The sequence below is a fragment of the Neopelma chrysocephalum genome, unplaced genomic scaffold, assembly GCF_003984885.1.
Source record: "Neopelma chrysocephalum unplaced genomic scaffold, ASM398488v2 Primary Assembly neopelma1_59, whole genome shotgun sequence".
In the NCBI taxonomy this organism is placed as follows: Eukaryota; Metazoa; Chordata; class Aves; order Passeriformes; family Pipridae; genus Neopelma; species Neopelma chrysocephalum.
In genome coordinates, this window is record NW_020897714.1 from 28416457 (window position 1) to 28430984 (window position 14528).

General features: G+C 39.0%; 1 protein-coding gene across 11 annotated transcripts in view; it reads left to right on the forward strand.

Annotated features, from left to right (window-relative positions):
• WNK1 (WNK lysine deficient protein kinase 1) overlaps nucleotides 1–14528 on the forward strand; it is a 102238-nt gene that overhangs the window by 46770 nt on the left and 40940 nt on the right. For 10 of the 11 annotated variants that reach the window (XM_027680678.1, XM_027680675.1, XM_027680682.1 and 7 more), the window contains exons 5-8: nucleotides 10336–10424; nucleotides 11876–12095; nucleotides 12317–12650; nucleotides 13741–13925. In XM_027680678.1, coding sequence (XP_027536479.1) covers nucleotides 10336–10424; nucleotides 11876–12095; nucleotides 12317–12650; nucleotides 13741–13925 — 828 coding nt within the window. Of the gene's footprint in view, nucleotides 1–5565; nucleotides 5931–10335; nucleotides 10425–11875; nucleotides 12096–12316; nucleotides 12651–13740; nucleotides 13926–14528 lie in introns of those variants that run through there. The other variant, XM_027680685.1, reaches the window with a different exon arrangement.

Here is a 14528-nt window from a genome sequence, read left to right on the forward strand (position 1 = left end):
AACCTGACCCATTCTGTAATTCTGTATGGTTTGCACAGCTAAGGCAGATGACATCTGAAGTTGGAAGTAAAAAGGCTTATTCAACTGGATTCTTTTCTAAAAGTAGCTCACTTTTACGACTTGATCTTAGAGGCATCTGTACTATTCAGCATCAACAGCTTCTAGATTACAGCTAAAAATGTTTTGTCTGTATTGGTGTAAAACAAACTTGGTTTGAAGTAAAAGGAGCTATTTCTTTCTTAAATTCACCACTGAGCCTAGAATGTGTCCCTTGGCAATTTTGAATCAGATGTGATTTTAAAATGGTTGTGAGCATTGGTTGAGTTACACTAGATCTTGATTTTATGCATTTTTAGGTTCTGAAATTTGGTTGTATTGCAGAGTTTTGCAATGCAACCTAAATAAGTTCACAGAATACAAATTAAACAATGTGTGTTCAAAAATTTGAAAAGTTGATAATTAAGAATCAGGCCTCTTAAAACTGTGATATTAATATTTAATATTCTGTCCTGTACTGACATCCATTTTGTTCTTTCATTAACTGAGGTTAATTTAACAAGAGATGGTAAGGTGGCTCGTAGGAACAGTGACGTGGTGTTTTTAAAACGCCTGGCTCTGCAGTGAGGTGAGAACCATTATAATTCTATGATTAGTGAATCACTGAAGCATTACGGTGGGGAGATTGATAGTTCAAATTTATTTGTATGTATAGTGCCACTAGTCAAAAATAGTGACATTAAGAATGCATGGGCTACTACTTTTGTGTCCTGCTAACTGTACTGCTATAGTTGCACAGGGGTAGGAATGGGATAAGTCTAGGAAAATTTTAGTCTTGAGGAAACTCACAGAGGTGTTGAGTAATAATAAATTATTTTGAGGTTATGTGATTCATAGGCCAGAACTCCACCAAAATTTTACATAAACCCTTTATAGTTATTTCTAGGCTCCTCAGAGCTGTTGCTAGAGCAGGCAGTGACATGGGGCTGTGTGTGCCTGTTTGAGTGCTTTAATTTGTTCCTATATTAGAGTGAAGGGCACCAGAGTTGAATGTGATTTTGTAGATACAGTTCATTTCGAAAACTAGAGAGACACAACAGGCTAAAATGTTTATGCTGAAGAGAAAAAAGGCTGTTGCTTCTCTGTCCAGTGTAAGTAGCTTTCTAACACTGTGAACTCTGTTTTAAGGGAAACTTTTTTCAGAGGTGTATTTCTACCATACCACCCATTACCACCATGATAAAATTCTCTGTATAACAGGGATAGTTTTTAGGACAACCTTCTGAAGCTGTTGGATCTTTTGGTACACAAGTATAAGTCCTTCACTCCTAATAGAATAAGCCTGAAAATAAAAGACTCAGTGACTTTTGGTGCATTTTTGGAATTGTGCACTATTTGTGATATGCTGCAACATTATCCCAGGCTTTTTAAGTAGGTATCCTTTCTAAAGGCTAGTTCTGGTACCAAATGTGTTTTGTGGCCCATGTTGCATCATTTTTAAATTCAATTTGAAGCCACTGGAACTAATCTGTGGCTTTTGAATTACTGTTACTGTCCATGAACTTAAAATTGAGTGCTAGGTGATGATTTTCTACCAGAATGGAAGCAGACTAAAGCAGAGAATGCAACTAATAAAATTTTTCAAAAATGTATTTTCCATACTGCAAATAGAAGACAGACACTTTTAGTATTGTGCCACTGTGGCATTTCTAAATTTATAGAACTGAAATGTGTGTCTGGGCATGTCTGTATTTTTTTTTGAAAGCCATTTTCAAGCTGAAGTCCCAATAAAGCAAAGTATCATTGAGCCAGCTTAGGATCTTCACTGTTCATGTTCACATGGTAAAGGCAGCATCCCTACTTATAAGGGTGAGGTTTAAGAACTGTGCACAGTAGATGCAAATCATCTTTATGCTTTTGTGCCGGAATTAGAACTGTTAGGACCTGGTCCACTTGTCCAATCAGATTGTAGTGTTTTCAGAAGAACTTCTATCCTTGTGCTGTGTGTTTCTAAACAGGGCCCTTTTCACTGTTCCATGCACCAGTATCCTAATTGTTTGCCAGCTATACACTAGGGAACTGTGCCCTGCCTTTTAGTTTCAAAATTTCCTGTTCTAGAGCTTTATTAATTTCTTCTGAGTTGCTGCATTTACAGTAGGTGTTGTGATTAATTTTTTCTTTTTTTAAACTAAAGCCATGTGCTTAGCTCCAGATTCTCAGGACTTCTGAAATAAGCTGATATTCTTATTTACCTGGCAGTGCTGAAGTACAGTGGGCTTTCATGTCCAAAGTAAAATCTTAAAATGCCTTGTGTGCTGGGCTAGATAATTTGTCAGTGGGGTAGCTCTAAGCCACAGTGTATATTTGGCAGTAGTGCATGGGATTTCAATATTATCACAAATACAGTGGTTTTTGACCCTTTTTACCACCTTTTACTTGAGAATACTGGCTGGAAAGGATTGCAACCAGTGATTTCTAGGAACAGGAACTTGTCATAACTGTTCCAACTTAACTGTGTGGGAACAAAGCAAGAGAACTGTAGCCTACTATCCTGGTCCTGTAAGGCTTTTAATGCAGTGAATTCTCTGGCTTTAAGAGTTAAAAATACAGTGTTGAGACACTGTCAGAGAAGTTGGTTAAGCATGAAGTGTCAGTATGCTGTGGCTCCTGGGCTTGGAGGCAGTTGTAGGATACAGATGTGGAGGTGACAGTGAGCAGTGAATGCTTGTCAGATCGGGAGTCTGCTTTATTCTTTTCACCACAGCTTATCTCCTGCCAATGAGCAGGTGCTTCTTTTAACTTTAGGAAGATGCAATTAGTATGAGTGTATCATTCAAAATACAGATATACCTTGTGTGTATAGCAACTTCATTCATGCCTGGGAATTTTTTGGTGTGTTTGGCCTCTTGTTTTATATTAATGCCTCAAAAGTTTTTTGAAGGTAGGTGGTAAATTGGGGAGGAAAAGAGTTTCTGAATTGTGATCAGTCAGGTTGCAGCAAGCAGGCCTGTATAAATTCAACAGAGCCACTATTGTCTTAACAGCATGTTTGTGAAATCTGAGCATCCATCCTTATCTGTTGCAAGTCATGAATTCATTTGGTTTGGAGAAAGTTAAGAATCGTGGGACTTGGATTGTTCACACATCTTCATCACAGAGGGTGAAGACCAATTGATTAAGCTATTTCAGTGACTTAGATCTCTCGAGTAGCTGAGATAGAAGTTTTGATTTGGATGATGATAGGTCAGTCAAGTTCAAAAGGTATTGGGTTCAAAATGTACAGTCATTGTTTTTGATCAGCAGAGAAGACAACGAGGCCTGTCTCAGTCTGCACAGCGCCTCATGAGCTAACTCTGGCTCACTGGGAGCTTTCATCTGCTTCCACTGCTTGTATTGCAGTAATGCTGTTTGCTCTGTTAGGATACTGATCTGGTGCAGAGCTTATTCTGCAGGATTTACCAATTTAATTCTTGGTGGAATTATCAATTGTCCAGAATTAATTGCTATGAAAATACTGAAATTGGTGAAGGTAAATTTTCACTTCTGTTAAACATGTTGCATTTCAGGTTTTTTTTCCCATGCATTCTCAACTATTCTAACTTGCTTTTTAACCAGAAAAATAAAATTCTCTTCTGTAGGCAACCCGTGTCTTTTCAACTGAGTAAATCTGAAGCTGAAGTTTCTCTTTTCATAGTGTGTATTCAATTGAACTGGGATGAGAATTATCAATTATAGGTGTATTCTGTGTGAAACAAGGAAAGAACTAAATCTGAAAGATTGTTCCTAGAAGAGGTAGTAAGGTTAAGATGAAGGATGTGAAATGGCAAAGGTGGTGAAATGGTTAAGCACATAGGTTTTGAGGGCTGGGTGAGTAACTAATAGTAGGTAGTGAAATTTAGGAGATCATGGGGTAAACCTATTTAAATGCTATAAATACCATTGCCTGAGGGCATCTTTGAGACTAGGGGGAAAGAGGTAGAATCATTGGCTTTTTTTCCACTGGAATCATATGCTCTCTCTAAATTCCTGAAATTAATGGTTTGTGGCAGCATGGGACTGGCTCAAACTAGAATGGTAACAACTTAGCAAAAAGAAAATATAGAGACTTTAATTACTTTGTTTGTGGGATTTGACTTTGCTACTGATTTTATTAGCTTCTGGACTGCAAAGTTAGAACATTTTGTCTGAGAAGATTAATCAGTTACAGTAGAATTCCTTTCAAGCTCTACAGTTATAGCACCTTTGAAAAGAGCCAAGCAAGAGTTGAGGTTAGACTGGGACAGGTAGACACTGTGCTTGTTAAAAGCTGAAATGTTCAATGTTCTTTGCAGGTCATGCAGTATACCCCAGAAAAACCTTAATTAGGTGTGCAAAATGTTAGATTTTTATTCCAGCGAAGTAGATTTGCTTTGACTACAGAGTGTCTGTTTGGTTTGAGTGCAACTGCAACTGCCAAAAAAAAAAATAAATTATAAGCAATGGCAAGCAAAAATCCCACATACTTTGAGTGCTGTTGAAATGAAGTTGATAATCAACAGTGGATTTTTTTTTTTTGGTGTGTGATGGTGATGGTTCTAAAATGTCTAGCTAAGCAGTTGGAAGGCCAGTCAGCATAGCAGGATCTTTAATGATCCCTTTTCCTTTGACTCCTGTAAGGTTTCACAACAGCTGGTGAAGAGGAATTCTAAAATGCCCAGTCTTGCTTTTGCCCAGTGTTATAGTATAGCAACAACACTGATACAATTGTAGTATACTTGAACTGAGGATGTTATTTTGGGGTAAAAAGTGATCTTGGTAATTCTAAATTGAATTTTATCACAGTTTATCATTATGAGGTGGTCAGAGTTCGTTTGCTAGCTTCATACTTTAAGATGATGTACCTGATCTTTCTTGGCATTGCTCCTGATATCTTTACAAAAAAACCCAAACCCAAACAAACCCCTGAAGCTGATTTTATTGATAAACAAGTTTTATAATGGTTGTTTGAAACTAGGTATTAGAAATAAAAATCAGACTTCTGGCTTAGGTTTGAAATCTAGCAACTAGAACATATAACTCTGGATTATTTGTGCACACGTGGTGTAAAACAAGCAACAGTGCAGTTTTCTAACTTTGTCCAGCAGTTTGAAAAATCACCTTCAAATCCCTATTCCCTTACATTAAGCACCCGTTAAGCAGATGATGTTGCCAACAGTAGCAAAATGCCGGTGTCAGGAAGGAGGGAGGTGAAATATATTATCTTAATGCTGCTTTGTGTTTTGTTAGGATTGAATTGTAGTCAGCTGTATGTATTCTTCTGTATCTCCATGGAAAGAAGAGAAACAGCTGCCTTCATTCCCCTGCACAAAATTAGTATGAGCAGCCTTGGATCTGGACAACCCACTGACTGAGCTGTTTCCCCTCTTTAAAGTGGTACTTCTGCAGCAGCAGGATCCTGATGATCCTACCTGCAGCCTTAACCTAGTGCAGAAAAAATGGGTGGAGAATAGGTAGAGCAGCCAAGCGGGAGGGCGGGGACATGCAGGAAGTAAAGGATCCTTCCACTGTCACTTCTTCCTCCTCCTTGCAGCCAGCTGGGCAGGCAGAAAAGGACACGCTTACCTCGTGCTTATATTGATTCTTTCTATTCAGCATTAGAGTGGCAAAAGGAGATATTGAGCTCAGATCTCTGCAGCCTCATGTACTGGACTTGGAAAATAACAAGAGGTGTCAAACAGGAAACAATGCTCCCTTCTAGCCTTGATGTCTGCTTTCCATCCGCTGTGCGTTAAGTCCACAGCTTAGTGGATTCCCATCGGAAACTAGCACCCATCTAACTCTGTGGTGTGTGTGCCCCTCTTTTCCTGATGGATTTTACAAAAAGAGAGATCTGTCCCATATTTGTAATAGTTAATTCCCACTGTTGCTGCTCTCACAAGGACTGTGCTAAAGAGGTAAGTAAGAATTTCAGCTCTGTCGAGTGCATGTAGCCACAGGAAAGTATTTTGGAGGTGAATTCTTGACAAATCTGCTGAACTGCCTTACATTTGCATAGCTTGGGTCTTCAGCTTTTGAACTTGACTGTACTTTTCCCCCTGTAATTCTTTAAATGTAAATTAAAATCCTGACCAGCAAGGCTGGAACAATAATTGCTTCTGCTATTTTCCACCTGGGTTTTTTTTCCAAATCTAACTATTTTTTCTTTAGAATGTCTGAGGTTATGTAACACTTCTTCTGTCTTCATTTTGGTTTGTTGTAGAGGTTATGCAGCACCGATTGTACCTGCTCTAATGAAGTAAATGATGTGTTCAGTATCTCTTGCGTTAGAACAAGATGCTACCACTGACGCGGTAGTGTGGTGATCTGACTAATGCAAAGTACTCTGTTTCTAGACAGAAATTTTGAAGAAGAGTTCTGGATAGTGTTTTAAAGTTTCTTGGAAATTTAGTTTATTTGAGAAAACCTAACTTGCCTTTAATTGATCAAATAACCATATAAACACACTTCATTCCCCTGGTTAAAGTCTGATAAAAACACAAACTTTACCACATCTGAGTGAAATATGAAATCTCTTCTTATCCTTAACATGAGGACTGTAAGATGAGTTTTTGGTTTTGCAGTGGTGCTTTGTGTTACCTACATATATGTCCTTATTTTAGAGGTGCTCTCAAAATGCAAGTGTTCAGTGGGTTTTAAGTTCTGCCCTTGTCAGCTATTGCTCTGTAACTTTCTGTAAGCCTGAGAGGTAGTGCAGCAGTGTACCAAACTGGGAACTCCAGCTCACTGGAAACCGCTGCAGGCTTTTTTGGTTGGATTTGTTTCAACCAGAAGTCTGATAAACGCTGTGATTTGGTTCATTATGCAACTGTATAAATGCATTTGCCGGTGAAAGAGAGGAAATGACACCGGTGTGGGAATGGGAGATGGAGAAAAGGAGGCTCTTGCTTCCAGCAGCACTGCCAGTTTGTGCTAATTTAGGTGGTGGCTTGAGAAAATGTTGGTGATTTTCATGTGTGCCTGTTACACCTCTGCACACTTTTTTTTTTTTCTCTGTAAGAGCTCTTCCTTCTATTTCTTTAGCAAACTCAGAAACAATGTCAGTGGGATTTGGGTGTTTAGCCCTTATGAAAGTGCCACTGGGGAATAGGACTGGTAGGTTAAAAGATTTGAGTTGCCCTGTGATTCTTCTAAGGAGTTTGGGGACTAGGAGAGGCATATAGGAATGTGACCATCTTAAACGTGGTAAAAACCAGGAAACACTGAATGGCTTGGTATTTACTTGAGTGCCTTTGGGTTCAGAAGCTAATGAATGTATGCTTGGCTGCCCAACTCCTGCACTCTTAGGGACACATCAGGATTAAGTGAATTGCAGGGCCTGGCCTCCCTTGGGTTTCTGTGTGATGGCTGGTTAAGGTGCGTAGGCAGCTCTGGATAAAAAAGAGTTCACTGATGTATTTATTTATTTTTTTTTTCCCCAATCATTCATAGTACATTCTCTCTTGTTGTATAAAATAGTTCATTACTTCTACTAGTGCTTGGAGGAGGAAAAGAAAAAGTGTTAAGAAGCTGGTGAACTCCAGTATGGGGGGTACTTGGCCAGCGCTGTGGACTGGGCTTAGGCAGCCCTTCTCATGGACTGTGGAGCAAACTGAGAAATAGGGAGCTGCTTGAACGCGGAATCCTCTGGTGGCTTTAGGCCCTAGTGTGAGGTTCTCCCAGATTTTCCAAGGTGCAGTTAGGAACATGGAAGCCATGCTGGCGGAGGTTGGCAGGAGCTTCACTTTTTAACTGAGCTCCTGATTTGGAATTCACAAAATGGGGTATTGTAAAATGGTCCTCACAGAAGGGCCTGAAGATTTTGGACAGGTATTTAATTTCTTTGAGGGTGGAGAAACACAGGATAGCAGATTGAATCACAGATTTTAAAACCTATCCTTAGCTTTAACTTTTCAGGCTCCATGGAAGAACAGAGCATGTGGTAAAATAGTTAACAAGAAAAATCGTGTTCTGGCTTCGTTGTGTTGATATTTTGCTGTGCCAGTTGTCTTCCTCATATTACCTTTTAGTTTTTCTGAAATGAGATTGTCGCAGATCTGACATCATCTTTCTGCTGCTGCAACCTAAATGAAGGTCTTTGCTGGCTTCTGCTATGTCAGGGACTTGAGCTGTTTAGGAGACTTACATGTGCTAAACTTTGGCAAATTTAGATAGGAATGTGTGCAATAAGCAGTTGAGTAATTATTGCACAGGCTATATGTGTACATGCATATAGGAGAGCATTTAATTACATGCGGAAACATCTCTACTACATATATAAACCTGAATTCCTGGGACCAGTTTAAGCTTGGTGGACATAATTAAAGGTGGACATCTCTGACAAGTCAGCTACATGAGCAGAGTTTTATAAATCCTTTAGAGTGGAGAGCTCTGTCATGTCCTGCTAGGAAGCTGGAGGTTTATGATATAGCCTGGTTACAGTATTAAACTTAGCCATCCAAACTTGGGTCTGTCTTATCACCCGAGGCATCGATTTTCTTAAGTCTTGATGTTCAGTGAAGCTTTTAAAAGCATTAAGCTAATGTTCACTGACAGCCTGTGTTTCAGTGCTTATTTTAGTCACAATGTAGCCTGCAGTTCTGTGGATTTCAATTCCTAGAATTTCACAAGAGCAAATTTTAGACCAAAGAAATCAATTACCAGAATGCTGTTGTAACAGGAAGTTTTTTATCAAATAAACGTTTTCCTGTAGTTGGGGGTGTTTTTTGTTGGCTTTTTTCATTGAAAAATTCCAGATACAACACCTTTGTAAAACATGGTGGCAGATGTTGCCCACTGAAAGACTGGGCTTTTTTGCTTCTCCCAGACTTTGGTTTACGTCTGTTGAAGTTGATGTTGATGATGCCCTCTCCTGGAAGAGTGTGGTAGAGAATATTTTATGTAGTGAACATGCGAAGTCAAGGTACTGCCACGTCTGGCTAAGGGAAGAAGTATCTAAATATAGATGTAGACTATTACCATATTAAGTCTCTTTGTTTGGTTAAATGAAGGTCTGTAGTTGCAAAGACTCAGGTTCAGAGACTCAAACACTTCTGTTTCAAGACATTTCTCACTGACAGTAGAAGAATGGGGAAGAGTCATGTCTTGATGTCCTCGTTTGGTGGGCAGCAGTGTTGTGTAGGTTATTGGGAGAAGTACTTTCTGTTTAGGACTCAAATCACGATGCTTGTACTGCTACTTCATTTATTTCTGTTCCTCAGACTCTATGGTTTTCATTTTCTGTTTAGTTGTGATTTACCAGTGGCACAAGGTCAAATGTATCAAGTGTGTAATTTCAGGATTGTTAGGCTTGAAAACACCAGCTCTTCATATACCAGAATTTGAACAGGATGTCTTCATCCTCTTTCATTCTGCTGTCTTAAATACAGAGTTTGAAGCTAAAGGCTGCATCGAGTAAAATTAAGTGCCAGATTTTGCTGTTGTGGACAATTAGCCCCAAAATACAGCTTCTGGCCATGCTTAAGTGATGAAGCTTGGCTCTCTGCCTGTAATGTTTTTCAGAATTCCCAGATGGTCATATCTCATGGCCTATTTGTTTTACTCATTTGGATAGTTGATCTTATTTGGATTTTGGTTTGCTCTCCCCCAGTGGTTTTAGCACATATTGGAGAAAGGATTGCTGTGTGTTGTGGAAGGGCTTTTGTAAAGGCCTGTATTGCTGAGCTCATTTCCCTGAACTCACAAAAGCGGTGATGCAGGAGTGTGGTTTGGGTATAGTAGGTCTTCAGGGGAGAGCTAAAATACAGGAAAGACTTTTTTTTTTTTTTGGACATTGGGCAAGTTATTTAATGATCCAGTTGGATCATTCTGGACTAAGGTTTTTCCTGTAAAATCAATCTATGCCAAAATTATTTCTAATGGCATGTTGGAAACATTCTGGGAAGCAACAGAATGCTTGGAAGACTGTTAAATTAATCATGTAGGTTCCTGCATTAGTGTTACATAGGAAGCATTTCCTTCCATTCTCAGTCCAGTCTGTGTACTTGCCTCTAGCCAGCATAACCTCTATGGAAACTAAACAGTTCTCCTGTCGTGAGAACTCAAATATCAATGCCTTCTGTTATGGAAGGGTAGCTGAGAGATGGGAAGATGGTGTGTGTGGGATGTTTGCAAAAGTCACTAACAAACAAATGAACGGTAATACTGGAGTCAGATTTCTTTCTAATTTGCACTTATTATTTAGGCCAGTTATCTATAGAATAAATATATAGGTATATATTATAAATAGTTGGTCTGTAAACACAATCAAAACTTAAGTCAAGTGAGCCTTCCAGTCTCTCAGTTCTCACTTTTATGTTTCAGGGTGTCAAGCCAGCCAGCTTCGATAAAGTAGCAATCCCTGAAGTGAAGGAGATTATTGAGGGATGCATTCGGCAAAACAAAGGTGAAAGGTAAGTACTTCCTTTTCTGAGGGAGGTCCTAGTTGCTGTCCAAGTCTTTTATCTGTGATGGTATCAGATCCAATTAGTTCCTGGGGTCTTCTGTGTTTGATGTAAGTTGGGAAGCCAGTAATACTTCTGCAGCTTCTGTTAGTTGGTAGATTCTGATGCAATGATTGTTGTAGAGAATTAACAGTGTCAGGAAAAGTGCAAATGCTGTAGTAACCATCCGTGTCAGTTTATTCAGAAATTTTACTGCTTTTATTAAAACTTTGACCCAGTCAGCAAAGTTGTGGAGGACAGTCCTTCCAGGTTTCCAGGTATTTGGATTTGGTTGGTTGGATTTGTTCTGTAATCCTTGGGTTTTTTGCTATTCCTTTGATTCTGTTGGTATTTTATGGTTAATTATTTTGAAGACTCATCTTAATTTTGAAATTCTTGATGCTCATTTTTATCCATATTTTCTGCAAGATGACTTCTACTTGAAGTGGTTAACTTATACCATTACAGGAAATCTGTAACTGCTCTGTTGGGTTATTTGTGGAGTTTGAGGTTTGGGAAGTTTTTGCTGCTTTTACATGGTTGTTGTTTACCGACTGTCCGACTTAAGAATGCTTCAGCCTTTTCCCCCTCTCTAGCCTCTCCCTCTTCTGTTCAGAGCAAGTTTTATCTGTCCATGGATGTTTATTCATCCCCTTCTACTAACTCTTGGAAGTTTTACATCTGATTGTGTTGTTGTGTATTTTTAATTTCAGTGCTTTTCCTTAGTTTTAAACAACGTATTTTTTTTTTCCCGTTTTAAGTTCGTTTTGTGTCTGCACATCACCTATTTCTTGCCATTTAGTTTAAGCTGTTCACTACTATTGATAATGCTGTGCATATATGAACATAGATCCCTTTTGTACCTTCAGGGCAAAACTTGTAATTGTGCCAAACAGAATGCAAGATGAAGTGGTTCAAAAGAGTATAAAATAGGAAAGGAATCAAGTGGTGTTTGTCTAGTGCTGAATTTACTACATGAGGCTTTTGATAAGATCTGGAAGTAGATTAAAATACATACTTGGATTACTGCATTAATTTGGGGACTACAGGTTGTGTGTTAGATATAGATATATATATAGATATAGATATAGATATATATAGATATACCCAAGCTGCCTCTTCAAGGTTGGTTATTATTTTATTTAATATATATTCTTGGTCAGCAGAAGAACCAAAAGATGAAAGCCAAATGAATAGGTGTGGTTGGTTTGAGTTTTTTGTACGTTCCATAGCATTGTTGCATTTAGTTTCTCATTCATGCTTTTAAGTAGAAATCTGTATGATGGTCTGCCAAGTAATGCATGAGACACGCATAAAGTTAGAGAATAAATTCGGAGGATCATCAGGCAAGGATATTCCTTAGTATTTTATGAAAACCTAATAACTGTATGTGGTTTCTATGTTCTTTCCCAATATGCTAGATATGCTATTAAGGACCTTTTGAATCATGCTTTCTTCCAAGAAGAGACTGGAGTACGGGTAGAACTAGCGGAGGAAGACGATGGAGAAAAAATCGCCATTAAACTCTGGCTGCGAATTGAAGACATCAAAAAACTCAAGGGCAAATATAAAGACAATGAGGCAATAGAGTTTTCCTTTGATTTGGAAAGAGATGTCCCAGAGGATGTAGCACAGGAAATGGTAAGTGCTGATGGTCTTACAAAGCTTAGGAAATACTGGTGTTTTCTGACAGTGAAACGTGGTCTGTCACCTCTGCTTTTGCTGTTGCTGTCTAGAAATAAAACTGGTTCAGAGGTTTGTGAATGACAATTTAATGCCAGAGAGAGTGGTAGCTTATGCTGTAGCACTGCAGCAGTGGCTGTCTGTGACAGTCTGAATTCTGTGACTATATCCTTCTTCAGGTGGAATCTGGCTATGTCTGTGAAGGGGATCACAAGACGATGGCAAAAGCTATCAAGGACAGGGTATCTTTGATTAAACGAAAGCGAGAGCAGCGTCAGTTGGTGCGAGAAGAACAGGAGAAGATCCTTCAGGAAGAAGGTAGTCAGAAGCAGCAGCTGGAGCAGCAGCAACCAAGTGCTTCCTATGCAGGGTCAAAGCATCCCCAGTCTGTGACGGGTACTACTCTTGTCCCCACTGCTTCAGCATCGGTTTCTACACAAGTGGAGCCTGAAGAGCCGGAAGCTGATCAACACCAACAACTGCAGTTCCAGCAGCCCAGTGTATCTGTTCTTTGTAAGTGTGTCAGTTGGTTTATTTAGGAACTCTTGCACTTACACAGTTCTTCCCGGTAATCTTACACTTTTGGTGGCTATAACAGTAAGTATCTTAAGATGATGCTGTCTGTTGAAGAACAATAGCCCCCTAGAAAGCACAGCAAAATAAGATGCATTCCTGTACCTTAGCTGAGCCAAGCCTTGGCACAATTCACAGTCCAGTGTCTCAGCACAAAATCATTTCTCTTAGTTTCAAGGTAATAGATGGAATGAACTGGGGCACCTCAAGCATGAACATATGTCCTTGTTTTTGCTGCCCTATAGGGACAGTATATTCTGGCCCTGCAAAAGGCTATGTACTCTGGCACCAGTGCAGATAAAGATACTAAAACCACTTATCCTTGTTAACTTACATTTAAGGTGGAAATGAGATAAATCTACAAGTAGTTCAGATCATAATTTGCTTTCTGAAAAAGCTTTATTTTCTGTTTTACATACTGTAGATGAAAAGATGAATTAATACTCCTATCTTTTCCTCTTCTACCATCCCAACATGTGAGTTGGTATTTGAATAATGATGGTAGATGAGAACTTCCATATTAGAATGATGAAGTTAAAAAGCAAATTATTGTCTGTTCTCTAGGTACAGGGACTACTACATTGACTACTAAGCCTAGTTCCCTGCTGTGCCTATGTGGTGCATCTGGCAGCCAGCACAACCCACCTCGTTTATATGTCCATGTAAAATTAAAAATAATGATTTTAAAACCCTTGGAAGATCATTCATAACAATGTGGAATTTAGGTTTCTATGTCTAGTCTAGCCTTTTATAGGACACATACTTTATTATTAAATGTCTTCCCAAAGCACTTCTGAAATTACTAATTTTTCCAGGGGTTAGGGGAAGGCATATTGATAATAAATTACTGTATCAAGGGAAAAAAGTATTTTTTAACCAACCTTAAATAGCACAAGAGGTAAAATGCTGTTAAAGTCCATGTGACATAGCACAAACATCAATCCAATATTTGATCGATTATAATGTCTTTCAAGTTTTAAATCCAGATGGCAGTTCTTGAAATGAAAATTTTTATCTTTAACTTCTACAGCTGATGGGACAGTTGACAGTGGCATGGGGTCATCTGTTTATGCTGAATCGTGTGTGGGCAGTCAGGCTGTGTCGTATGGTTCCCAGCTTGACCAGTCAGCCTCAAACACTGCAGTCCAGGGATACCCAGCCTCAGTTGGCCAAGTGCAGTCACAGCAGCATGGAGGATTTCAGCCACCTGCAGGGGTAAGCTGGAACTTGGAGTTTTGCAAATGCATGGAATTATCTGATTGTTGTATGTCCGTTGAAAGGTGAGGGGAAAGTCTGCCAGGCCATCTTCCACATATGTTTTGTTTTCCGTAGGGGACAAATTCTGCATGGGAGTAATTTAAGGGCTTTTTTTGCAAGGTGACTAAGTTTACAGGGGGGAGGTAAAAGTCCAAGGGCATCCTTGTCTTTTAAAGTTTTTATTTAATCTTGGGTGCACTTACACAGAATGATAGGTTAGTTTTTTTTATGGATGGAAGTAACATCCTTGGAATAAGGCTATCTCATAAATGTAAGCATTTAATCTCGCTTAGGAAGGTGGTCTGTTTATGTGTATATGAAGTTACCAGGGATTAAGCTGTTGGTCTAGTTTGAAGAAGGGATTAGAATAATTTGAGCTACTGTATGAAATTGCTGTGTGTGTTCTGTGAGGCTTTGATTACAGATTTTTGCAGGTAAGATTTTTTTTGACTGTTATAGAATGCTGCATGTGAGAACTCCAGACTGAAAAGACCCCACATCCTTGTTCCCAATTTTATTTCTAGCTTGTGTTGATTTGCTCATCATGCGTATTCCTTTTCC